The following is a 26203-nucleotide window of genomic DNA, read 5'->3' on the forward strand; positions in this document are numbered from 1 at the left end:
AAAGGTACATTTTGGAAGGTTATTTGCAAGCAGCATGAGGAAGGTTGTAGTTGGATGATCCGCTTTTCGTTGATCGGAAGTGGTATATGGAAAGCAGGAAAAATGACTGAGCCACATAATTGTGACACGGATGATTATACAGAGGATCATTTCAATTTGAATAGAAACATGATTGCTACTTCGTTGATACCATATGTTATGATCAATGCACAAATCAGTATTAAGTTTGTTCAGGAAACTATAAAAGGCATCTATCACTATACTCCTAGTTATAGAAAAGCGCAAAAAGGGCGTAAGAAAGCTTTTGAGATGGTGTATGGTGATTTCGAAGGTTCTTTTAGGGCATTGCCTCGATACATGGCTGCCCTAGAACATTTCAATCCGGGCACTATTGTTGAGTGGACACACGAGTAAACTACAATGCAAGGCGAACACATCTTCAAGTATCTTTTCTGGGCCTTTAAACCAAGTATCGATGGATTCAAAAGTTGCAGGCCGGTCATCTCAATAGATGGCACCCATGTCTATGGTAAGTATGAAATGAAATTGTTGATTGTTGTTGGCATTGATGCAAACAGAAATATTTTTCCACTTGCATATGCTATAGTTGCACGTCAGAGCTATAAGTCATGGACTTGGTTTCTCAGTTTATTATGGAGACATGTTTGTGATAGAAAAGGCATTGGACTAATTTCTGACCGTCACCAAGGGATCTTGCAATGTGTAATGACACATGAATGGTTACAGCCACCCACCACACATCATAGATTTTGTGTTCGACATTTAAAAAGCAACTTTAACAAAAAGTTTCTTAACTCTGATCTTGAGAAGCTAATGTGGTTGGCTGCTACAGAGCACTAGAAGAAGAAATACCAAATGAAGATGCAACAAATCAAAACTTTGTCATCTGCAGCGCATATGTGGTTAAGTGAGCTTTCGAAGGAAAAATGGACATCGTATAAGAACGGTGGTTATAGGTGGGGGGCTATGACGACAAATGTCTCTGAGTCTTACAACGGTTTATTGAAGAAAGACCGTGGATTGCCTGTTACTGCCATGGTTCGCTTGAGAGATAAAGTATAAAAATTGAAGCACCTAGGTTAAGAGAATCATGGTAAATTTGCCTGAATAATGGCATTGGATGAGATCTGTAGTAAGTCAAATTCTTAGACTATTTTTCAAGATATATTAATTAGTACTAGCAGTAATTTTGTTTCTACTCAAATGTTAGAAAACTATATAGTACATCATTAACTGTCTATTTAACTTGACATGCACCAAAAGTTACGTATCAGTGCTTCGTGCCTCCCTGCGAGGTGTTGGTATCCCCTATCCACGGTACGTTCTGGATTTCCTATCAAAGTGCGGGAGTACCTCCGGTGCCATTTAAAATATTCAGAATCCGGTCCGGGAGCTACAGTAGTATGTAGAGCTTCAACTATTAATTCCCGACGGCGTTCCCATAAATATTCAGCTTGCTCAAATTTTTCCCCCATCTCCTGACTTATCCTAAACCGCTTGTCCAGTGAAAAATGAAATGGTCTATATGAGGGGAGTGGTCCCGGAACAGACTGCTCCCTACCAAATTGTCGGTTGATCCGACCCGCCATGTACCACTCTCGGTAGATCCCACAAATGAGTGGCAACTGCGCCATCCAAATGTCTTGACCACGTCGGCATCACTCCGGAAGTCCATCATTGATGGCCTCTGTATAAGGTTCCCATACAAACTATGATAGCAAAAATATTATACAGTCATTTATAATTTATAATACAAATTATACACTTTCTCATTACAACAAACATCCATTATGCATTTTCAGTTAAGTAAAGATTAGAACATTCAAGCAATTTGCTTCCTTCTAAATACACAAAATTTTATCATTTCCAAACCGTGCAAATGAAGAATAAAAAATACTCAATAGTAGAAAGCGTATCCTGACCAAATCCTTGCTAGGAGCACTTTCTTTTTTATTCAGTTCCAAAGCATAACAAGAACAGGCTAACTTGAAAATTCCATAATGGATTTTGATGGAAATAAAAACAAAATAAAATAGTTTAGTAACCTTCTAGCCATTAAAACAAACCTAAAAGAAGAAAAGCTAATAAAAAATATCACTACCGGTAGCAAGTTGTAGCAAATTAGCTATAACAAATTAAAACAAAATCAACCTATTATCACAGTACGAGTTAGCAAAAAATGAACAAATCTATAAAAACTCTATTGTTGTTATATTTTTCACATTTCTTATCAAAAAAATTTAAAAGGAAAAATACCTGATCATCAGTTATGTTGTCTAAAACATCCCTACAAACTACTAGCACAGCAAGTGCCTCGCTTTCACAAACTCCACTACGAGTCCAGTTCTGCGCAAATACAATATCTCGTTCATTTACTCTTGGAGGACGAAGTAATGGCTACATCGGGATTATTCGCTCCCAAGCCCAAACCAGTATAAGTAAATTTAAATATATAAATATTTTTTGAATTAAATAAAATAACCCGAAAATATACATGAAAATTGTGTTGTTATGGTTGAGTTCCGATAATGCGCTAATATTGTCGTGCAAGTCATTCGACAATATTATAATTTTTAATGATTTATTATACAAATTATAACACTAGGAAATCTAAAATATTATTTAAAAGATAGCAGAGAAGTTGACTATTTAAACGTGTATCAAGCAATACTTTTAAATTGTTAGCGTCATAACTCAAGGAAATATTGTTAGCTGACATTTAGATATATATACAAATATTAATAATCCAGATTGCATTATATATGGTGGTGCATTTAGTGTTTATAATAAAGCTCAACTTTCGGTTCCTAATTTCATTTTTCAAAATTTGGGTAATGGTGGTTATAAGAATGCTGCTTGATCTCTTATTTCTACTGAAGTAGAGCAATATAATATTGAAATTCACGTACCTGTAACAAAGTAATAAATCCACAAACAGCACGGCTATTAGCTATCGAAGCACGACATAGACAATTGTACAAGTATGATAATGCTGTTGCTCCCCAAGCTTTCCCGCCTATTGCATCAAGGTCTATTATGTCGAGCAAAAAGTGTAAACTAAGCTTTGAACCAGTATTATCAGGGAATATAGTGGCACCAATCGACCAAAGCAGGTACAACCTGACCCTCTTTTGTACCTCAGCCTCATCTGTGTGTTCATCAATAATATCATTCTTGGCAATCAAGGTTTCCAAATGATTAGATAATTGTGTTATTACCAACAAGCTATTACCTATAATTTCTTCTTCTCCGGGCAACCAACCAGTAAGGTCGTACATCAATTCCCGCCACGTTGATTTAGTTATATTTTTAACATTTCTCTGCACCAATGGGTGGCCATCCACGGGAATGCCATATAACACCTCGACATCTTGCAGTGTGATGGCACATTCGCCAGTCCACATATGAAATGTATGCGTCTTTGGACGCCATCTCTCAATAAGTGCAGTGATGATTCCTTCATCATACTGCACATTAGCTACTGCTAAAACTCCCCCAAATCCACACCTCTCAAAGTAATTAAGGATGCGATTATGTAAAGGGTATTGCCTCACGTGATTCCAGAATTCATGATTCGCATGACGTATAGTTAAACACTCGTTCTGTCCAGTCAATTTTCCATCCTACACAGCCTGGGATCGATGCTATTGCTGGAGTATTAATAAATCATAGTTTTCTGGACTTGGATGTACAGTGACTTTAGGGCGATCCATATCTATAGCATTGCAACACCAAGCCACTGCTGTTAGAATAATTTACAACACATTACACAATTGTTTACTATATATTCAATAGGAAAGTCAATAAAGGTCAAACTATAAGATATATTATCACGTGAGAAAAGGAAAAAAATTAATAAGAGTACAACTGTCAAAAAATAATTGCAGTTCCTTATGTGGTCAACGAAATGTAATTAAACTTTTGGTTAAGCTCATAATTAATTGCCATAATAGTATTCATCTTACATATAACTACTTCTTTTCTATTTAAAACAAACCATATGACTAGAGAGGGGATGCAAGCACAGTTAATTTTTTTTTTACCGGATCGGAACAGTATTTCGTTAGTTATCCAACGAAATACTCATTTTGGTATTAAAAAAAAAGGACATGCTATTTTTGTCTATTATCTTCAAAAACAAATCCAACTTCCTCACAGTTTCTTGATCTTATACTTTTAATTTGAAAAGTAAAAATTCTTCATGCTTATCAACAGAAAATAATCTCCAATGACTAGTCACAATTTGAACATAGAAAATGACCCAATAAATGATACAAATATCTTTATGTTATATTTAACAATCTTACTTTCCTCACAATTTCTTCATCTTTTTTTTAAATGTTGTTCTATGAAAATGACTAACTAAAAGAACATTTTATAATATAAATTTAGACCTTTTTAATCAGTAGCTTCGACGATCTTTTTAGTATTTTAATTGTAATTCGTTGACCAATAAACTCTACCAACATTTTTTAAAGTTTTTTTTTAATTGAAGCAACGACTAAAATTACCAACTATTGATTAATTAAACCTGTAACTTTTGTTTTCTTTATTATAGTCTACTACACTAAGTATAAGATATAAATAAATCAAAAAAATAAATGTGAACTAATTTATAATGACTAAATCAAAAAATATATGTAAAAACTTATAAAATTAATAAATCACCTCAATTTGAAGAAGATTATGGAGCAAAAGTTGAGGAATCCTTGTGATAGGATTAGTAGAAAAAGAAGAAAAGAATGAAGAACGGAAGAAGAGGAAGAATGGAGGTAGAGGAAGAACAGAGAATGGAGAAGGGAGAATGGAGAATGGAGAGGATAAGGTAAAATAATTTAGGGTAAAAGTGGAGAGCAGAAAAAGGGTATGAACGAAATAAAAAAAAAATTCCTATTTCTTTGGAATATAAACGAAATGCAAAAAAATAAATTATAATTTCCTATTTTGTTGGAATATAAACGAAATGCAATTTTTTTTTTATTATTTTCCTATTTCGTTTTTATATAAACGAAATACAAAAAAAAAAAAAATTATCCTATTTCATTCATATACCAACGGAATACAAAAAATAATAATTATATTTTCCTATTTCGTTTTTATATAAACGAAATAAAAAAAAATTCATATTTCATTTTTTTATAAACGAAATACTAAAAAAAATAAAATATTTATCCTATTTCGTTTATATACCAACGAAATACAAAAAAAAAAAAATTCCTATTTCGTTTTTATATGAACGAAATAAAAAAAATTCATATTTCATTTTTTAATAAACGAAATACAAAAAAAAATTAAAAAAATGCTATTTCGTTCATATACCAACGAAATGCAAAAATAAAATAAAATTATTTGTTACATTTCGCTACAAGTGTAGCGAAATGCAACAAATAATTCCGGACCGGAATAGTGTTGATTGTGAGTATTTCGTTGGATAACCAATGAAATACCCATTTTGTTATAAAAAACAACCCATCCTATTTTGGGCTATTAGCTCCAAAAACAAGCCATTTTAGCTCCGGACTCCATACATAAGCAGAGTACTGCTTACAAGTTCGAGGTTCATTCGAAAGAAATTTTGACAGAGTTTTTGGTCAAATGCATGTACAAACGTCTATTTTTTATGTGCAATATTTACAAATTGTTAGAATTATAAATTTGAAACTTTTTTATGGTTTCAAATCCAAAATTTAGACATTGTAATGGATTTTGAAAGGCAAAGGCATAATACATAAACAAACCCTCAAACTTGGTCTTAGCTGACAAGTATGCCCTCCAACTTTGGGTGTGCACAAGCAGACACCTCAACTTGTATAAAGTTGAACACACAAACATGAATGTTGATGTGGCACCTCCAAAATTTATGTGCCAAGTCAGTGCCACATTAGCATTTGTGTTTACTTGTTCAATTTTATACAAATTGAGGTGCCTGTTTGTGCACACCTAAAGTTGGAGGGCATACTTGCTAGCTGAGGCCAAGTTTGAAGGCATGTTTATGTATTAATCCAGAGGTTGATGTACAACTCATGAAACCCAGTAATTTATTAGATCATGTATTTTTATTGAGATTTCCACTAAATATGTACACATAATAAATTGTGAACGCAGTAATATAAATAGGTTGTGGGTTCGATGAGAAACGAGAATGTTGGATGTGCGGATAAAGTCCCATATTGATAGCTGAAAAGAAAAAGAAATTACATATAAGGTGCAGTGATATTCTTAACGGCGTGATGCTTTTGGGGAAAACCGTATTGCCTTGACTCGACAATATCACATCATGTTAAGATCATTTTTAGATTGTTTTAGCCATCAATTGATATCAGAGCCTATAGTTCATAAAGACGAGTATGGAGATGACAAAGTGATGACATGGAACCAGCTTAATATCGTGTCCGTCTATTGGCCCGTTTACTACATTTATGTGTAGCTTTGGAGGCGCATACACAAAAGAACAAGCCAATCGGCTTTGGTGGACATAAATGCTTGACTAATCTGAGTGACATAGATTTAATCTCCATATAAGCTCACCAAGTGATGAGTCATGTAAAATTTAGTTCGAGATGATGATTATTGGATGTGCGAATAACGTCACGCATTGGTAGCTAGAAAAAAGTTACCTATAAATTAAGGTGTAGTGACACTTTGAATGATACGAGACCTTTTGGAATTTGTTTACCAAGGCTAAAATAGATGGAAAAAACTCACCTAGTGTTTTGTCTCTGCTGGAAAATAAACCTGAGATCTCATGGTGCTCAACCCACTTCACTGACCACTGAGCCGTACGGGTGCATGGTTTGTCGTTTATTTGGTTAATAAAAAATATATTATTGATAGTGCGACTAAAGCCAAGAACACAGTACTCTAGCCAATGACTATACACAAAGCATAAATTGGGGAACCAAAATGACATGTCAATATTTACTTTGATTAAAAAGATAAGTCACTCTCCCTAACGGAACAGTGTGCTTGAATGTTTCCTCAAGAGGACTTGTTCTATCATCTACCGACTTAGAGGAGGTTTACATAATAGGGTAGGGGAAAGTCGATTCCCAATAGCAATCATGTTAAATAACTAACATTTGGGAATTTTGCAGGTTGATTTCATTTGACATGTCTGCGCCAAACAGGGTCTTTGTGTCTCCACAGAGGTGGACTAAAACTACTGCTAAACTATATAGCCATTAAGAAGATCCCATGTCTACTAGCAATAAGGGGTATGGTCACATTATGTGTTTTGTAATTTAAAAGGATGTGTTTAATTAAATCTCAATCATTCAGATCTCAACCCATTAATGCATTACTTTTTTCCTTTTCAATTATTTATTTACTCTGAATAAGCCTGATTCATTTGAATCTTGTATCGATTAGTCTTGAAATTATTAAATGGCAGCCAGGACTCGAATTCGAAACTTCCTGATTAAGGAAAGAGCATCCACATCCGCTGCACCATATTTTTTGATGGTGACTAATTTGTTGTTTGCTATTTGTTTCTCAAGCATATTTTCCGTATTAAAACAAAGAAACAAAATTAGGTTTACCTTTTTATTTTGGCAAGAAGCCAAAACATTAATCTACCAATGTAAATTGGATGTATAATTTTTTTACAAACCTTCTGTCCTTTTTACTCCAAATGGACTGTCACGTTGGTTATATGGATTCCAGTGGCGAAATTTGAACTTTCACTAGAGAATTTAAAATATAAGACGTAAATACTCGAGAAGTCAAAAAGATTCAACACTTATTATATAAATATAAAAAATAATTTGTGACCTTATATATATAATGTAAATACTTTGATGAGCTGCTTGTTTAAGTTTTACAGTAGAATTTAAAGAATATTGTAGTTTATTTTTAGAAGTAAAAATTGAGATTTGAAAGTTGCAGAAAAATGGTTCGAGATGGAATTTCGCGTTTAAACGCTTTTCTGAAGATTATTAAATATAACTATTTGCAGTCAGCAACTTCTTATTATTATTATTACTCCCTCCATTCATTTTTACTTGTCCAGTATTCTAAAAATAAATTTTTACTTGTACTTGTTACTTTTATCATATAAAAACAAGACAATTTTTTTTTTCATTTTACCCATAGTATTAATTACTCACTTCAAAATATAAATATATTGGTAAATTATGCATTTTTTAATTCTTAAGGGGTGTGTAAAATTAAAAATGAATAAATAAAAGTGATCGGGTGGAATATTTGTTATCATCCATAAGATAAGTAATTTCAATTTAATGGGAGAGAATAATGATACAGAAATCGTGTATTTTTAAAGGAAATTTGGACGGCGGATGTTGTTTCCCAGAAAGTAGATTTGTCCGTATGAATAGACTAGGAAACAGGGAAAACTTTGATTTGGAAAATTGGTCATGTCTCACTTCCCCATTAGTCGTTCAATAATGTGATGTTCACATTTTGGAGTCAGGAACTAAAATGGCTCTAAAAAAATATTTTGAATCAAAATGCCTCAACAAAAAAAAAAGTTACTAAAGTACCTATAGCGCAGTATTTTACTGCGCTATAGCACTAACGGAGACGGACCCGTTAAGTCCTATAACGCAGTAAAATCATGCGTTATACTTTGCATCGTATTCCGTATAGCGCATATTTTACTGCGTTATAGGACTTAACGGGTCCGTCTCCGTTAGTGCTATAGCGCAGTAAAATACTGCGCTATAGGTACTTTAGTAACTTTTTTTTTTGTTGGGGCATTTTGGTTCAAAATGTTTTTTTTGGAGCCATTTTGGTTCCGGACTCCACATTTTGTGCGACTAGTGATTTTTCTATTTTTATTTTTTATTTACAAGTTTTGGAGTACTGTCTGAAATTGTTTCTCCAAAGAACTTTATTTTAATGAAACTTGTATTGATCTAAAGAGTAATATTTACTTTACGCTCTAAATTTTGGGTTTAAAAAATAATACTCCATCATCTTTTTGAATAGGATAATAAAAATCTTTAAAATGTCAAATTTATGCTGGAAATGAGCTGGGTATTTTCACACGTCTCTTTTTAGTTCCTTAGTATTTTCTTTTGATTTTCCAAGCATCATTTTGCTTCATTGAATATTTAATTGTGGAGCTTCAAATTTCCTTGATCCCTGATACTTGTATTGGTGAAAGTATAGAAATTTTACTTCACCTATTTAATTTTGTTTAAAGCATTCATTTTGTTTTTATGTCATTCTTACATATTCAACTGTTTAATAGTTTTATTTCTAAAATGTCAGATTATGACCTTCAATTATGATTACTGCATTTTTTCCCACTATAAGAAATTTAAGAATTGGGAGAATTCTTTAGGTTTGAGGGTAATTTCAAAAACTTTATTAATGGTAAACGTAAAGTTGGCCACATTATATAGTGGAGATGAATGTGACTAATATTTAAAGTAGATAAGTTAATTTGACCATTTTTCCTGACTAGAATGATGATTTTATGCATCCGAATTGTGCTTTGTTTGGCGTAAGGTCGAGCTTTTTTAAGACATAAAGAAGAAAAATAAAATATAACTAAAATGATCATATTGCTCAATCGTCAAGGAGTTTATTAATCCATATAGTTGAGACCCCAATAAAATTGGTTTCTTTTTGCTACCCAATTTCAGCTGTCTCATAATTTGCAAGATCTAAATTACCCTCAAGTTATTCTTGTTTGCCAACTATGTGACCAGCAGTGGCAGACCTAGTAAGAGCCCAGGGGTTTATCCGAACTCCCTTCGGTGAAAAATTACACTGTATATACAAGGTAAAAATTATTTTTTATGTATATATAGTAGATGTTGAACCCCGTTAGCTTCTTCATTTATGGCTTTTTTATATTTTTGAAACCTCTTGACATAAATCCTGGCTCTGCCACTGGTGACCAGCTTCAACAATTATTCATAGTTTTAAAATTTGTAAGTTCAAAGATTCTAAGACATTATCGTCGCTATTTACATGGTAGTTTGGACAATATTTGGGAAAAAACTTTTTGAAATATTCATTTTAAAGTTTGTAGAAGCTGAAATGTATTTGAATAGTTTAGTTTTTTTTTTAAAAACAATTTGTGAGTATTTTATGCATGAAAATAGTCTTTTATGCGTGGAAATATGAAACTCGGACTTGAAACTTCTTGAAATCCTTTCTATTCTGTCTGTTTGGTACTCATAACCCCCTATCATCACAAGACTTAGAAGAATGAATTCCTTTTATTTTGTTCAGTTATTGTGCTTTCCATTATCTTCTGACATTCTTCTTTTACTTTATGTTATATAAAAAAAAATTAAACTTTAGAAGCCAAAATCATATTTTTCAAAAATAATTTAAATTTTCCCCAACATTTTGCCCGAAAAGCCACTATCTATTTGTCACATATCTTCATTGTTGTATGTGAACAAATTCGTTACAAAAAGAAAATAATACTTGGCCAAAATAAGCCAATTATTTAATGGTTCTTTTGTGTTATCAGATGTATTTACAAGGAAATCAATTTGTGTTCTAAAAGTTGATAACTTGATATTCTTACGACATTCTTTATCTTATAATTGTCATATGAGTAAACTTATTTTAATAAGAAAATTGTCACCAAAATTAAAATTCTATAAGGATGGCAAATATAAAACATCTATGCCAACGTTACAACGCAAAAGTCAGAACTTCATCATCTATATGATTCTGATGAATACTGGTATTTATTCCAAGAAAATTTGTTGAAGCAATCATGGACCATTTTACATTTGGAATACTTATATCATTCAACGTAAATTGGTAAATACATCCCTAAACATTCAAAATTCAGGTTACAAATTTTAATAATTATAAACCAACTAAAAAAAAAAGAAGATATTTCTTTGATGAGCATCAATTCATATGCTTGATTGTTTGAAAAAAAATTAATTTGTACACCAAAAATGGTTTTAGTACCCCATAACAGAGTCACACGCAACTGTAGGAAATTGACCCGGCAGAAACATTATTTCACAGGAAAAACTAATTGTTTTATTAAAAAAGAATTATTTAAGGAACATGGTTTAGGTACATTTAAGGAACATGGTTTAGGTACATTTTTTGGAGAAATAAATTCAATATAAAGATGCATTATTTAATTATATTAAAGCATACCTCAACATCATAACTTAATTTTATTTATTTAATTATTTGTCGTGATCATGTAACTGAATTCTCACGGGTTAGCCATATTTGTTCAAGATCCTCAAATCATAACGAAATGATTTCTTTATTTTTTTATCATGTGCTTTTGAATCTGCCAAAATTAAAAAAAAAAAAAAAAAAAAAAAAGAAGTTTTCCAGTTCACACTATTTTTAGCTATTTCATTTTGCTTCCTGTTAATTCAATTCTTCCTAGAGGAATTGTCGTATTCCATTTAATAATCATGATTTTGATTAGGTGTTATTTAGTGGAATTATTTCTCGACGATTACAGCTTTTATTACAAATCAAGTACAAAAGGAGGGTAAATTTTCAATTTGTTGTTCGGTTTTCCCTTAAGAACAAGGTAATTTTACGGATGGTCGCTCAATTTCTTAACAACATCAATATCACGAAACTGTTTTTTTTATTAACTTTGCCCAAGTATCATAAAATGCCGCTAAAGAATTTCTTATAAGAAAAAATGTCACTCAATATGACATAAATATCGTGGAAAATATCTCATTTGTTTCCTCCTATTGACTTTATGCAATATTTAAGTAAGGTTAAAAGACTTTTATCTTACAAAAAGTAGTTTAATGACTTTCTCATACATAGAGAAAGTTGAGTAACCTTTTTATTATAAAAAAATAGTTTAATGACTTTAATGCGGTAAAATAAAAGTTAAGTAATCATCTATAAAATTAACTCGTAAATAACTTATAATTTTTTGAAAATGTATGAGGATGAAAGTACACACATATATATGTACGGTCTATAGATCAGAAATAATGAAAAAATAAGTCATAAGGGAAGCAGCAGAAAAGATTAAGAAAATTAACCTATATAAACTCAAGTCACAGACAAGTGATAAAACCAAATGCAATAACTTTAATACATATCAAAGATTAGATAAAGAAGACTACGTCATTGTTGGACATAGACAATGTTCCCATATTTTTGAACTAAGCCATTAATTGGGAGACTTGAAATAGGTGATAGTTGTACATTTTATCCCTCTCATTTTGTTGTATTGTTAAGTAGCAAAGTGAGCAAGCCTGTCCCTGAATTTCAATACAAGATTAAATTCATAGCATACATTTATTCTAGCTGCTATTAACACTTAATTCATTACTTTTTACTAGGTTCTTTGAAGATACAATGACCTAAGAAAAAATAATTCACTTATAATCTCAACACACCTCTTAATATTCTTCAAACCGAAAATAGCTAACTAACATCTATATTTATATTTATATAATAGTGCGAAGCTACTTTGACTATACACTATTTAACTTATATTTCTATGTAAATTTGACTACAAAATATATTTAAATATCAATTAAAGAAACAAGAGGATACCAAATCCTCAACAATTTAGGTTTTTAACTCTAAGTTAGTCTTCAACATTCTTCCATGTCATCATGATTCATGAGCTGGGAAAGTGAATCCATAATCTGCTTAATAAATTAAAATGTGAATAGGTAGTAGCTGGTTGTACTTTCAATATAGTTTGTAAGTCCAAATCTTACTTTCAAATGAAAAATTGATTATTTTCCAACGAGATAATGATAAAAAACACACCTCAAGTATCATATTTTTTTTAGTTTTCTACGTGAACTATCAGGTATGAGTTTCCTACCTAAACTAATATCAATTAGTTTGTAAAACACACTTCAACTATCAGTTGTTCGTTTTTCCTACCAGAACTATCACAAACTAGTTGGCAAAAAACACCTAAGCTATCACTTTTGAGGGGTGTTTTGCAAATTTGTTGGTGACAGTTTAGGCAGGAAATGTTAACAACTGATAGTTGAGGTGTGTTTTGCAAACTAATTGGTGATAGTTTAGGTAGAAAACTCTCACACTTGATAGTTCAGGTAGGAAACTAAAAGAAAGTGATACTTGGGGTGTGTTTTTGATCCTTAACTCTTTTCCAAATTCATTTTAATATTTCATTAATATGACACTCAATAACATAAGAATAGCTCGGTGCACCAAGCTTTCGCTATGCGCGGGGATCGGGGAAAGGTCGGGCCACAAGAATCTTTTGTACGCAGCCTTACCTTGCATTACTGAAAGAGACTATTTTCATGACTCGAACCCGTGATCTCCTGATCACATGACAATAATTTTACCAAATATATATATATATATATATATATATATATATATATATATATATATATATATATATATATATAGGTAATTACTACTATATGACTTCTTGATCGACCCAGCTCAACCAGCAAAAGCTAAGGCCTACAAGGCTACAACCAAGAAGTTCAAATCTTATCAAATATGCAAGTGTCAATTGTTTAATGTATATATTAATAATTTTATTTATGTACCCTCAATTTGGTTTTCGATAGGATGTATTGACTTTCCAGTTCCAACAAAACAAAAAGGCTTGGTTTTCAGTGTTATCAAATGGATACATGATTCAATCACCTCAATATCTAAATATTATGGTACTAGCTTTCTCATTGTTTAACTGTTTATTTCCTGTTTCAAACAGAAGCATACATAAGCAGAGCACTGCTTACAAGTTCGAGGTTCATTCGAAAGAAATTTTGGCAGAGTTTTTGGTCAAATACATGTACAAACGTCTATTTTTTATGTGCAGTATTTACAAATGGTTAGAATTATAAATTTGAAACTTTTTATGGATTCAAATCCAAAATTTAGACATTGTACTGGATTTTGAAAGGCAAAGGCATAATATATAAACAGACTCTCAAACTTGGTCTTAGCTGACAAGTATACCCTCCAACTTTGGGTGTGCACAAGAAGACATCTCAATTTGTATAAAGTTGAACACATAAACATGAATGTTGATGTGGCACTGACGTGACACCTCCAAAATTTATCTGCCAAGTCAATGTCACATTAGCATTTGTGTTTACTTGTTCAATTTTATACAAATTGAGGTGCCTATTTGTGCACACCTAAAGTTGGAGGGCATACTTGCTAGCTGAGGCCAAGTTTAAAGGCCTGTTTATGTATTAATCCAGAGGTTGATGTACAACTCATGAAACCCAATAATTTATTAGATCATGTATTTTTATTGAGATTTCGTGTACAACTCATGAAACCCAGTAATTTATTAGATCATGTATTTTTATTGAGATTTCCACTAAATATGTACACATAATAAATTGTGAACGCAGTAATATAAATAGGTTGTGGGTTCGATGAGAAACGAGAGTGTTGGATGTGCGGATAAAGTCTCATATTGATAGCTGAAAAGAAAAAGAAATTACATATAAGGTGCAGTAATATTCTTAACGGCGTGATGCTTTTGGGGAAAACCGTATTGCCTTGACTCGACAATATCACATCATGTTAAAATCATTTTTAGATTGTTTTAGCCATCAACTGATATCAGAGCCTATAGTTCATAAAGACGAGTATGGAGATGACAAAGTGATGGCATGGAACCAGCTTAATATCTTGTCCATCTATTGGCCCGTTTACTACATTTATGTGTAGCTTTGGAGGCGCATACACAAAAGAACAAGCCAATCGGCTTTAGTGGACATAAATGCTTGACTAATCTGAGTGACATAGATTTAATCTCCATATAAGCTCACCAAGTGATGAGTCATGTAAAATTTAGTTCGAGATGATGATTATTGGATGTGCGAATAACGTCACGCATTAGTAGCTAGAAAAAAGTTACCTATAAATTAACGTGTAGTGACACTTTTAATGATACAGAACTTTTGGAATTTGTTTACCAAGACTAAAACAGATGGAAAAAACTCACCTAGTGTTTTTTCTCTGCTTGAAAATAAACCTGAAATCTTATGGTGCTCAACCCACTTCACTGACCACTGGACCCATACGGATGTATGATTTGTCGTTTATTTGGTTAATAAAAAATATATGATTGATAGTGCGACTAAAGCCAAGAACACAGTACTCTAGCCAATGACTATACACAAAGCATAAATTGGGGCAAAATGACATGTCAATAGTTACTTTGATTAAAAAGATAAGTCACTCTCCCTAACGGAACTGTGTGCTTGAATGTTTCCTCAAGAGGACTTGTTCTATCATCTACCGACTTAGAGGAGGTTTACATAATAGGGTAGGGGAAAGTCGATTCCCAATAGCAATCATGTTAAATAACTAACATTTGGGAATTTTGCAGGTTGATTTCATTTGACATGTCTGCGCCAAACAGGGTCTTTGTGTCTCCACAGAGGTGGACTAAAACTACTGCTAAACCATATAGCCATTAAGAAGATCCCATGTCTACTAGCAATAAGGGGTATGGTCACATTATGTGTTTTGTAATTCAAAAGGATGTGTTTAATTAAATCTCAATCATTCAGATCTCAACCCTTTAATGCATTACCTTTTTCCTTTTCAATTATTTATTTACTCTGAATAAGCCTGATTCATTTGAATCTTGTATCGATTAGTCTTGAAATTATTAAATGGCAGTCCCCTTTGGGATAATGTGAATATACCATTTTACCACTATACTATACAATCACTACTAGCAAACACACTGCCACCAACTATCTCCATAGCCACCCTTACAAAGTTACAATCAGCACGACCAACCACCTCCCGATAATGCGAATCACCTCCACTATTGTTGACTACCTCCACATTCGGCCATCACTACCAAATATTTCCACCAACTAGTGGCGTAGCTACATAGATCGAAGGGTGGTCAGTTGAACACCCTTCGTCACAAAATAATTATAATGCATTTACAAAAATATTGCATATCCAAGTCAAAAAGACATTGCATTTATATAATCTTGAACGCCCTAAGCAAAATTTATGGCGCCGTCATTGCCTCCAACACTATCTTCCACTGCAAACCACCATCCTAGCTACCTCCGCACCTCACCTCTGGCTACCTCTGCATAACCACTACTAACCATCAAAACAAAATTACCTTTGCCAAGATCTCCACATATATCACTGCCACTAGCTTTTAGTGTGATTCATTAAACTAACATTCTTTACAGTATCATGTAATTTAAAAAAAAAAAAATATTTGTGAATATAATATTTAATTATTCTTGTATATTTGAAGATTATCTTTGTTAGTTGTAAATAATGACAAATTATACCCATTTAGATGTTGACAGTACACAAAGTCTTAATCATTTAGTATTTATATTTAGTCCTTAAATTATTAATTATATATATTCAGAATAGGATATCTCAATCTTAAAAAAAAAGTATCTTGTTCACAAAATTAGAAATAAAATTGTTATTAAATTAGAGGGGGTTGCTCGTTCGAAACCCTGTATTCGTCTTAAGAAATCTATTATATATGTATAAATTATTAATTTAGAATTCAGTAAATTTAAAAGAATTAAAATCCCAAATTTGTAAACTTCAAATCCTAATTGTGCCACGTAGTCCTCCAAGCCCCTTATGGGATGGGATGTTGCTAACATTTGTTGTTATAAAATGATCTGCCAAAAAACAGCATTAAATGCTCTAACGCACAATTCCAACTCTAATAATGGTTTTTTTCCTTTTTTATGGATCCTACAAGCCAGCTAATAGATCGAAATCATTCATAATCAAATAATGTATGTGTCAATTGATCTACACAAGTTCTCCCCACCTTCGTTTTTGTAGGGTACTCTATATACTATGAAGGTTTCCTGATAGGTTAAGTGTACCCTTGACCTTTTCTTTTTTTAGTTCCATTTGGTATTTGATATTTGTATTGGGATTTCTATTAATTCGCATTTACATCGGTGAAATTTACTAAGGGCCTGTTTGGAAAGCCACCCATGTAATTGGAATTTGGTGTAATTATACAGTTTGACCTGTTTGTTTGATCAAGTAATTACACAGTTACGTGGGAATTCGGTGTAATTGAGAGGGTGTAATTACACTCTCCAATTCTCAAGGGGTGAGGGGGTTGAGAATTTGGTGTAATTACAGGGTTACCTTTTAGTTTTTTTTTTTTAATTTATTTTTTATTTCTATTATTTTAATTTCTTTTTTATTTTTACTTTATAATTATTTTTATTTTTTAAAATGTATTTTTTTTATATTATTTATTTTTCATTTCCTTTGTTCTCATTCCAACCTTTACTTCTTGTGGTTTCATGTAATTGCTCGTATTTTTTTTCATTCATTTAGTATAACCGTGTTATTATTCTAATTTTTGAAACTACACCTCTTAATATTGGAAAGAATAAGTCATTAACAAACTTGTCATATAACGAGTGACGTTATTAAAGTAGAATTTCGTTGTGAATGAGGTTATAGATTTATATTTTCCCTTTCTTTTGAATTATTTACTTAAGTTACGTTGGAACTTACTTATGTAATGTTGGAATTTGACATAAGAGTTATTATGTTAAACTTTTTCTTTTGGATTTTGAATTTAGGTTATATTTTGAATTTTAAGTTATTTGCTTTCACATTGCATGTTGTTTATTTTTCAATTACATTTGATGGATTTTTTTATGTCAAACATTTGAATAATGTTATGGCATTATATTTATAATTTTTTTTTGTCAAACATCCAAACCATGACGTTGTCACAAAAAAAAACTTCTTTTAAGTTTTATAATTAATTAAAATTAAATATTAATAATTTGAAAAATATATATCAATTATTTTTTACAATATTAGTTACAAATATATGATTATTAATTAACATATTTTCAAGAAACAATGTGTTATTAAATAACTAATTCAATATCATTTATAAAGGCAAATATTTTTTAAATATTAATTTTAAATATTTTATAATTAAATTTTATTTTTAAATTAAACTAACTGTGTAATTACACTTGTGCAACCAAACAGCACACTTGTAATTACACTGTAATTACGTTATGACAAACAAACAGGTCGTTGTAGGCTGTGTAATTACTAGAGTAGTAATTACACCAATTCCAATTACCAGGTGGCTTTCCAAACAGGCCCTAAGTGGGAAAGTGCTTTCTACTAAGATTTTTTTCACATTCAGGACTCAAATCTTAGACCTCTAATTAAAGTTGGAGATCTTGTTCATTCCACCACAACTATTCACGGTGTATCCTTGACCCGATCATAACATAAAATAGACATTTGACAGGGACAATGCTGTCTTTATACCCCCCCCCCCCCCCCCCCCCCCCAAACACAAACACAAGGCCACCGCTCTCTTTTAGAAATTAGGGGTTTCTTGAAACTTAATTAGTTCCCTAAACTTGGAGATGTATACTACTAAATCCTTCTTTATTCTTTTAACAAAGCATTCTAAACCAATATTTAGTCAAAGATATATAATATGTGACAAAAGGATCTAAATGGTGCTTGTCTTGATGGGTCGCATGAAAAATAGAGTGAAATTATGTTTTATGATTAGTTATAATTTAAATAGAAGCAAATAATCTAATAAGTATCTTTTATATTACGTTTTATCGATTTCTTACGAAAGAATGCATACAACTTAAAAATATATGTAATGAGCTACAAAACCAATAACCATCAACTCTGCAATCGATTATTGGAATCAATAATTCTTCAAATTATTCATTTTAAGTAATTAATACCTTTTTATTGGATGATCATGATACTTTCCAAAAAATCTTGATCACTGCAGGAGCAAGGATTGTGACAACATGGTCCACGTAGAATTAGTTTGAGATGGGTGTATAGTGGTAGTGATATTCCAATCTTATCGAATCAGAATGGTCCATAACAGACAATGACAAAATTAATGGGGTGCCAAGTTTGAAAAGAGAAACAGTTGTCCAAAAGTGTGTTTTGTGATAGCTTTTCTTGGAAAAGCATAGGTCTATGAGGTTCATAATTCAATAAAGCTCTACTGTTTTTTTCCTAGTCCCTTAAAAGTGACTTTACAGTAAGAAAGAATCTAGGATTTGGAACCACTATTTGGGCCAAAGGAATCATGATAAACCAAAGTTTTCTGGTGATGTCCTTTCAATTTCCTCTATTCTTTGATTTTTGATAGTGAGCTAAAGCTTGAAAGGATTGCCCTCCACGGCACACAAAATTAAAGAAAAATGATCCAAAAACATACCATTAATGTTTGCGATTTATTTAATACCTCCTCCGTTCATTTTTACTTATTCATGTTTGAATTTACACACCCTTAAAGAACAATAAATAAAATGATAATTTTATCACTCCCTCCGTTTATTTTTACTTGTTCAGTATTTTAAAAATACATTTTCACTTTTAGCATGTCAAAAGAAGACAATTTCTTTTTTCCTGTTTTACTTATAGTATTAATTACTCATTTCAAATCATTTTTCAAGTCCATTAAAAATATGCTCCAATTAATATGAGTATCATGGTAAATTATGCACTTCATTTATTATTTCTTAAGGAGTGTGCAAAATCTATAGTGGACAAGTAAAAGTGAACGGACGGAGTTATCACCCTTAATTATTATAATTCATCTAAATAATTGAAATCAATCAAATATATTTTAAAAGTTGTACAACCACTAACAATTCTTAAAGTTTCCAACCCAATAATTAATAATAAGGATAAAATAAGCATATATGAAATGATAAATTATCTCTTGATTTATGAAATTGAAGAAGTAAAAATGTATGGAGTAGTACGTACCATTAGTTCCTTAAAAATCATTACTTTTACTGAAATATGCTCTTCCACTAACGATTTTCCATCATAGAAAACTTGGTTTAACTTTGGCTGATTTGGTGAAAGCCCATAGGGATAAATTTGAAGTGTTAAGACCTTGATCAATTTTTCGGCGTATACTTAGACATTTTCAATTGTTCATGATGTATATTTTAAATATGCAACGAAATTAATAGTGCGGGACTTTCATTGTAGTTTATAATTGTTTGGGCGTATATTTAGACATTTTCAATTGCAAATAAAAATAATTGATAGTTTAGGAGTAAATTTGAATCTCTTGTTTGTCTACGTGACTCCACCATGGTAAATGTCATAGCCAAGCAAGATAATCGTTAGAGAGGGACAAATATGCAACACAATTAATAGTGCGGGACTTTCATGGATTGAAAGGTAAATAGAGGAAAGATGTAAGAAAAACGAATACTTCACGAGTAAATTAGACCTTTACCCCAAGAAGATAACAATTTACAGCTGAAAAAATGGTCCCTGAGAGTTTAAATCTGATCCCTAATAATCAATAGCAATCAGGAATATTTGGCCGTCACTCAACTTTATAGGCTCCATTCTTAAAAGTCAATATCATTGTCAAATACTTATGTGGTATCCACAAGTCTTACAAATGTCAAATTTATCTGTGTGAGTTTATTTTCTGTTAAGGGTTAACTTAACTAAAAATTCGGTCATTTATAGGAAGTAATATTTAGACATTGATAAATCACATTAGAAATTTAACTAGATGAAAATTTATGAATATTAAATTTACAATATTTATGAAAAATAATCTTAAAGATAAGACAATCATTTGACGTGGAACAAATACATTTTTACAGATAGAGTTTACCTTAAATTTAAGAAAATATCGAAAATAAATAATACAAAACTCACTATTGAGAATTAAATTATGGGAGATATGAGATTAGAATCAGTGAGCAAATTCCTGGAAAATGTTATCAAAGCAATAACTTAATTAAATGCTATTGACATTCTACAGAATAGCGTAACGTTTCCATGACTTTCTCAAAAGCTACTTGTAACGAAACCAAAAGGTTTAAGTGTATATTCTCACTGTCCTAATTTATATGACACATTTTTCTTTTTAGTCAGTCTCAAAAAGAACGACACATTTCCTTATTTGACAATAATTTAACTTTAAACTTTGACTTTTAAGCTTAACAAGATGATTTATAACCACACAAATATTTTTGGCTTGTTTTAGACTACAAAATTCAAAAGTCTTCATTTATTTTTTAAATTCTGTGCCTATTCAAACTACATCATATAAATTGGGACGGGGAGTATTATTTAGAAAAACATGCTTTTCTTGATAAAAAAAATAAGAAAATCGTACGCCATGAATTAGAAACTCATATTCTATTTCTCACTTTTACTTCAGTTTTTTAACTAACACGATTTTTTCCTATTATTTTGAAAACTGGACATACAAGAACGACATTTAAAATGTTTTTCTAATGAGAAAAGGATCAAATTTGTTCTTGAACTTTGTAAAATGGTCCAAAATTGTCCTCCAGCGGTAGTTGGGGTTAGATCTACCCTTATCATATCAATATGGGCTAGATTTATCCTTATTGACTAATGACATATGTGTTTAACATATGGATTTGTCGATGAACTTTGAAGAACAGGGCTATTGTTCTAGCGACAACATCACTGTCTTCTTCAACACTCAGAACTTCCAATGGTTAGTTATATATCCCCAAGCTCAAGTTAACCACTCTCAAGCAGCCCAAATCGATCTCAAACAATGATATTAATTGTACCGCCGAACTAAATTCACAACTCTGTTTGAAACTCCATCGCAAATCCTTCTTACCACCAATATCGATATTAGAGCTCCATATGGACCGTATAAATCTAAAACATACTCAGGTGCACGGAATTCAACTTCTAAATTGTTTAACCAAAAATCTGATCGAGACTAAGATTAACAATTGAATTTGTATTAAGGGTCAAGGGTAAATAGATTATAATGACAATTATTAACCTCTTGATGCTATGAACTTGTCTATGATAAAATAAGTAAAGAACTATGAACTCAAGGAAAATGAAACAAAAGAGTAAAGGTGTATTTATTTAAGTGACTCCAATTGAAAGGTCAGGCAGCTTGACCAGAGAAAAAAGAGCTTGCTCGTTACAATCAAATGTTTATCAGTAGTAGTGATGAAAATCAGACCGGATACAAGTGAGGGAAGGAGGTGTATTTATGGCTGACCTAGGTAACGTTTTTTTTCTGTATTCAACTGTCCATTGCACGATCATTATTTGCACATTGCGTCTGTTACGTATGTGAATATGTAACTCTCGTAGTGGATCCTGAATTTCTTGAAACCGGTTGAACTATGAAGCTTATGACATCTGACCACTTTACTCGACTCTAGAGCAAAAACCATCAATTACCTGAATATCAAGTTCGGGACGAATTAGAAGCAGGCCCGGAACGTGCTACCCGAGCGTTATCTTCGACTTTGATCAAAGTCATTTTCACTGAGCTGAATCTGACTATCGTGGTTTTTTTGGCGAGGTAAAATGATAACTTAGGAAAGTGGTGAAGATGAAAGTAGCTGAAAAAAATAATAGTCAAATCTTGACTATTTCGCAAAATTCATGTAAAATTTGGATTGTTTCGCATAATTCAAGGATAAATTTGATTATTTTCTTAACGAAAAGACCAACGTGTTGCCAATTCTGTCGTTAGTCAATAAACATAAATCTACCCTATTTTTATAATGGCAATATTTAATTTGATCACAACTATTAATAGATGACTTCTCTTCTAAAATAATTGGAGAACTCCATATAACTTTAAAACTACAAAACATTAACCGCGAGACTATTGTCTAAAAGGCAACAGTGTTTTTTGTAAATAAGCACACAGAGAGTATTCATTTGCAATAATCCCATGGAATTAAACTTCTAAAAAAAGGGAAAGTAAAATGTGACTTATGATCTTACTACGCAGTACCAGTTTTCTACAATAAATGTGGCTTATATTTGAATCTGTTGCCCACCTTTTGTTTTGCTATTTGACGTCAGGCGTTCAGTACTCACTTTAGTGTTCTAACTAATTCGGATTCGTGTCGAGCAAGGTCCATTATCCTATAAGAATTTTTCCCGATTCTCGAGGTTCAAACAATTAAATCCGAGACATATGACCCCACCTTAAACCTTATGTTACCAGTCTAAAAAAAATGACCCACCTTATACCTTCTCTTGGTTTTTAGATTGTTATGCAAAGGCTTGATCAGGTCACCATGAACAGAGACTTTTCTAATTTACAAGTATAATAAATAAAAAATAAAAAGGTAGAAACAGATCAAGCCGGTGATTAGAAGGAAATATTTTATTTGTAGCTTTAAATAGGAAAGATCTTTACAATCCCTTTTCCTGCTTTTAGTTTGGCTAATAAGTAGTATAGTTGTAGTACTAACAATAATAATGATAGAAGCAATTATGCAGTCTCACAGGTATTATTACTCTTTTTTGAAAATTATTCATCTAACTAAATTATTACGCGTGAAATTCCTCGCATGCTTCACTTTTCTATGATCAAAATAGTAATAATGCAGATCTTTAACAATATAAAAAGGTTAGTGCTCCATGTTCCATCTTGCCTGACCATAAACCTTATACCAAAAAAGAAGAGAAGAAAGTTTGAGATTGTTATTCAATAACTACTTGTAGAATTAATATACAAAAATAACAGCTGAAGACGAAAAACGTATAAAGATATTACATAAAATTCAAAGTAAATAACGCAGTGTTACTATAAATGACTTTTAACTTTTTGATAAAGACAAAATTTGCCTCGAGAGAAATCATTTTGGGATGATTTAGAACTCCCATGTATAGGTGTATAATATTACTGCACATCTATAAAATTAGGTCGAAATGAGACGTTAACCCAATTAGTATTTTCTTAGCCTGAGTAATGCCATACATATATATGGCGTGCCTGGTGGTGATAAAATGGGTTGACAATCATGAGATTTTAAATTCAAATTTCAGCAGAAACAAAAAATAATACTCTGTATATAATTTCTTCCTAAACGTCTGAACTTTGGTCGACAAAGTTATCGGTACCTATGCTGCTTCCGTGAAATTAATCGATTTGCATGTAATATAAAGTTGCCCGAACATCACACTTATTCAAAATAGAGAGAAATGGCATGTCATATATGTGTGTGTATGTAAATAAAAAAGATATAAGCGAATGTGTGTTCACAAGAAAATGTGGTGGCAAATTCTAGCTAAGTCAATTTAAGATGCCTTCACATTCCTAATTTGTTGGGATGGGATGCCTTTCTTTGCCTTCTTAATGGATCATGCGATCAAAAGACCAAGTCTAATTGTGATCAAAGACCAAGTTCACTTTTGCTATTGAGATTTTTGATCATACGTCCTCCACACAGATCCTGCATACTTTTTCTAATAATGAACTCGAGTTATGTCATGATAGATTAGGGCATGTGTCCTATAGCTTAGAGAATTAGAGCATATGGCTACAAACCACAGTGTCGAGGATTTGAATCCCTCTTCGCCCATAACTGGCTCAAAAGGGAAGTGTGTTTCCTTCCGAGGTAGAAAAATCATGATCGAAATAGCGAACTAAAAGCTAACACCGATGATATACTTAGTGTATGTGAGCTTTATGATCACATATTTGGAATAAAATCTAGTTAGAAAAGGAAATTCAATGAAAGATAAGCTACTCATGAGCATCATGGCAAAATATGCGCAATAATCGATCTACTTCCATTTGGTTAGGGGAAAATGGGCGGTTAAATTGATTTTGAAATGAGTCAAATAGACGGTAAATACTTATCAGCGCCTGGTGTTACACCAAATGGGAGTAAGTTAATAAATAGATAGGTCATTTACTTGGGTTGACATGAGTTGGATCAAAATAGGCTAAACAATGGATCATAACTCAACTTCCAACTCTTATCAAATTTTAATGTATTTGTTTATTTACCAAATGAAACTCTAATAAAACGGTTTTTTTTTTTCTTTACTAAGGCTACGCATAACTATCAAACCAACAAAAAAAAAAAATGTTGACAAAATTTATGTTGGGTCACTTTGAGCTACATATTTAGTCAAATCAAATTAATTTTTTAGATGGACTGAAATGGACAGATTAAAATGAAGTAAATGTGCGGGTCATTAACCCAAACACAACTTGGATAGGTTGGCCAGGAAACATCACTTTGCAGAAATACAAGAAAAAAGAGATGGATTGACTGCCCTGATTGATCCCTTGAATCATTTGAGGTGTCTATATAAACTATGCACTCTAACCTATCCAAGTTAACTGTCTAAGCTAAGAAAACAGAAAGTCTACTTTGTTATAACTGTTAATTTGTGTGCTATCATTTACCAAGTGCATCATTTTGTTGGGAATAAAATAGACCCGCAAAAATAATATTCACAGTATTAGTGATAAACGCGGAACACTAAGTTATGGTTAAGTCAGCAAGAATAAAATGAAGCAATAATGACACCGGAATTTTACGTGGAAACCCTTCTGAATAAGGGAAAAACCACGGCCAAGAGGAGCAACTGATATTACTATAGCAAGGAATTTTACACTGTGTAGTAACGAGTACAAATACTCCTAAGACCACTACACCCTCAAAAGAAATAACACTCTTTTGATTTTTCCACCTCACTACAATATCATTCACACTCTATTTTTCTTCACAGACTGTTTTCTTACACAGTCTATGGTATACCTCACTTTGCTCTCACTCAGATGTATTGTCTAAGATTTTTGGTGTATTTCGAATGAACCATAAGCTGCTTATTTATAGGAATGAATTTCTCCTCCTTATGTCATCAATGACATCACTTTTATCAAAAGTCTTCACTTGCAGTCTGAATATATCTTTGGCCAATCAACCAAATCTGCACACCATTGAAAATCTCATACTAAAAGGAAGAAAAACAACTTCCTGTAAATAGGTTTGGACCCCACAAATCTCCCCCTCCAGACCCATCTACCTGAAGGAGGCTATATCGGGCTTCTAGTTTGAGTACATCCCGACAAGTTCCTTGCATAGCTCGAACTCGTCTCTTGGTACCACCTTGGTCAACATATCCGAAGGATTCTCAGATGTAGGGATCTTTTTGACCTGCATAGATCCCCCTCCAGACCCATCTACCTGAAGGAGGCTATATCGGGCTTCTAGTTTGAGTACATCCCAACAAGTTCCTTGCATAGCTCGAACTCGTCTCTTGGTACCACCTTGGTCAACATATCCGAAGGATTCTCAGATGTAGGGATCTTTTTGACCTGCATAGATCCGTCCTCTATCTTTTCTCGAATCCAGTGATATCGCACATCTATATGCTTTGTTCTTGCATGGTACATGGAGTTCTTGCTCAGGTCTATTGCACTCTGACTGTCACAATAGACAAC

General features: G+C 32.2%; 1 protein-coding gene across 1 annotated transcript; it reads right to left on the bottom strand.

The window, feature by feature from the left end:
* Positions 1-1679: 1679 nt before the first annotated feature.
* LOC132639262 (protein MAIN-LIKE 2-like) lies at positions 1680-26003 on the bottom strand. Its single transcript, XM_060355723.1, has 4 exons — positions 25822-26003; positions 2931-3528; positions 2278-2367; positions 1680-1730 (listed from the first exon to the last, which is right to left on the bottom strand). The coding sequence occupies exons 1-4, from the start codon at positions 26001-26003 to the stop codon at positions 1680-1682; spliced, it is 921 nt and encodes a 306-aa protein (XP_060211706.1).
* Between the last annotated feature and the right edge of the window lie 200 nt (positions 26004-26203).

Source organism: Lycium barbarum, chromosome 5 (assembly GCF_019175385.1).
Source record: "Lycium barbarum isolate Lr01 chromosome 5, ASM1917538v2, whole genome shotgun sequence".
Taxonomy (NCBI): Eukaryota; Viridiplantae; Streptophyta; class Magnoliopsida; order Solanales; family Solanaceae; genus Lycium; species Lycium barbarum.

Coding starts and splice junctions, on each gene's coding strand:
- LOC132639262 (XM_060355723.1), bottom strand. CDS start 26,003: ATGCAAGGAACTTGTTGGGATGTACTCAAACTAGAAGCCCGATATAGC. Junction 2,368..2,930: donor GATTTATTACTTTGTTACAG/GTACGTGAATTT, acceptor GTATTTGCGCAG/AACTGGACTCGTAGTGGAGT. Junction 1,731..2,277: donor ACAACATAACTGATGATCAG/GTATTTTTCCTT, acceptor TTGCTATCATAG/TTTGTATGGGAACCTTATAC.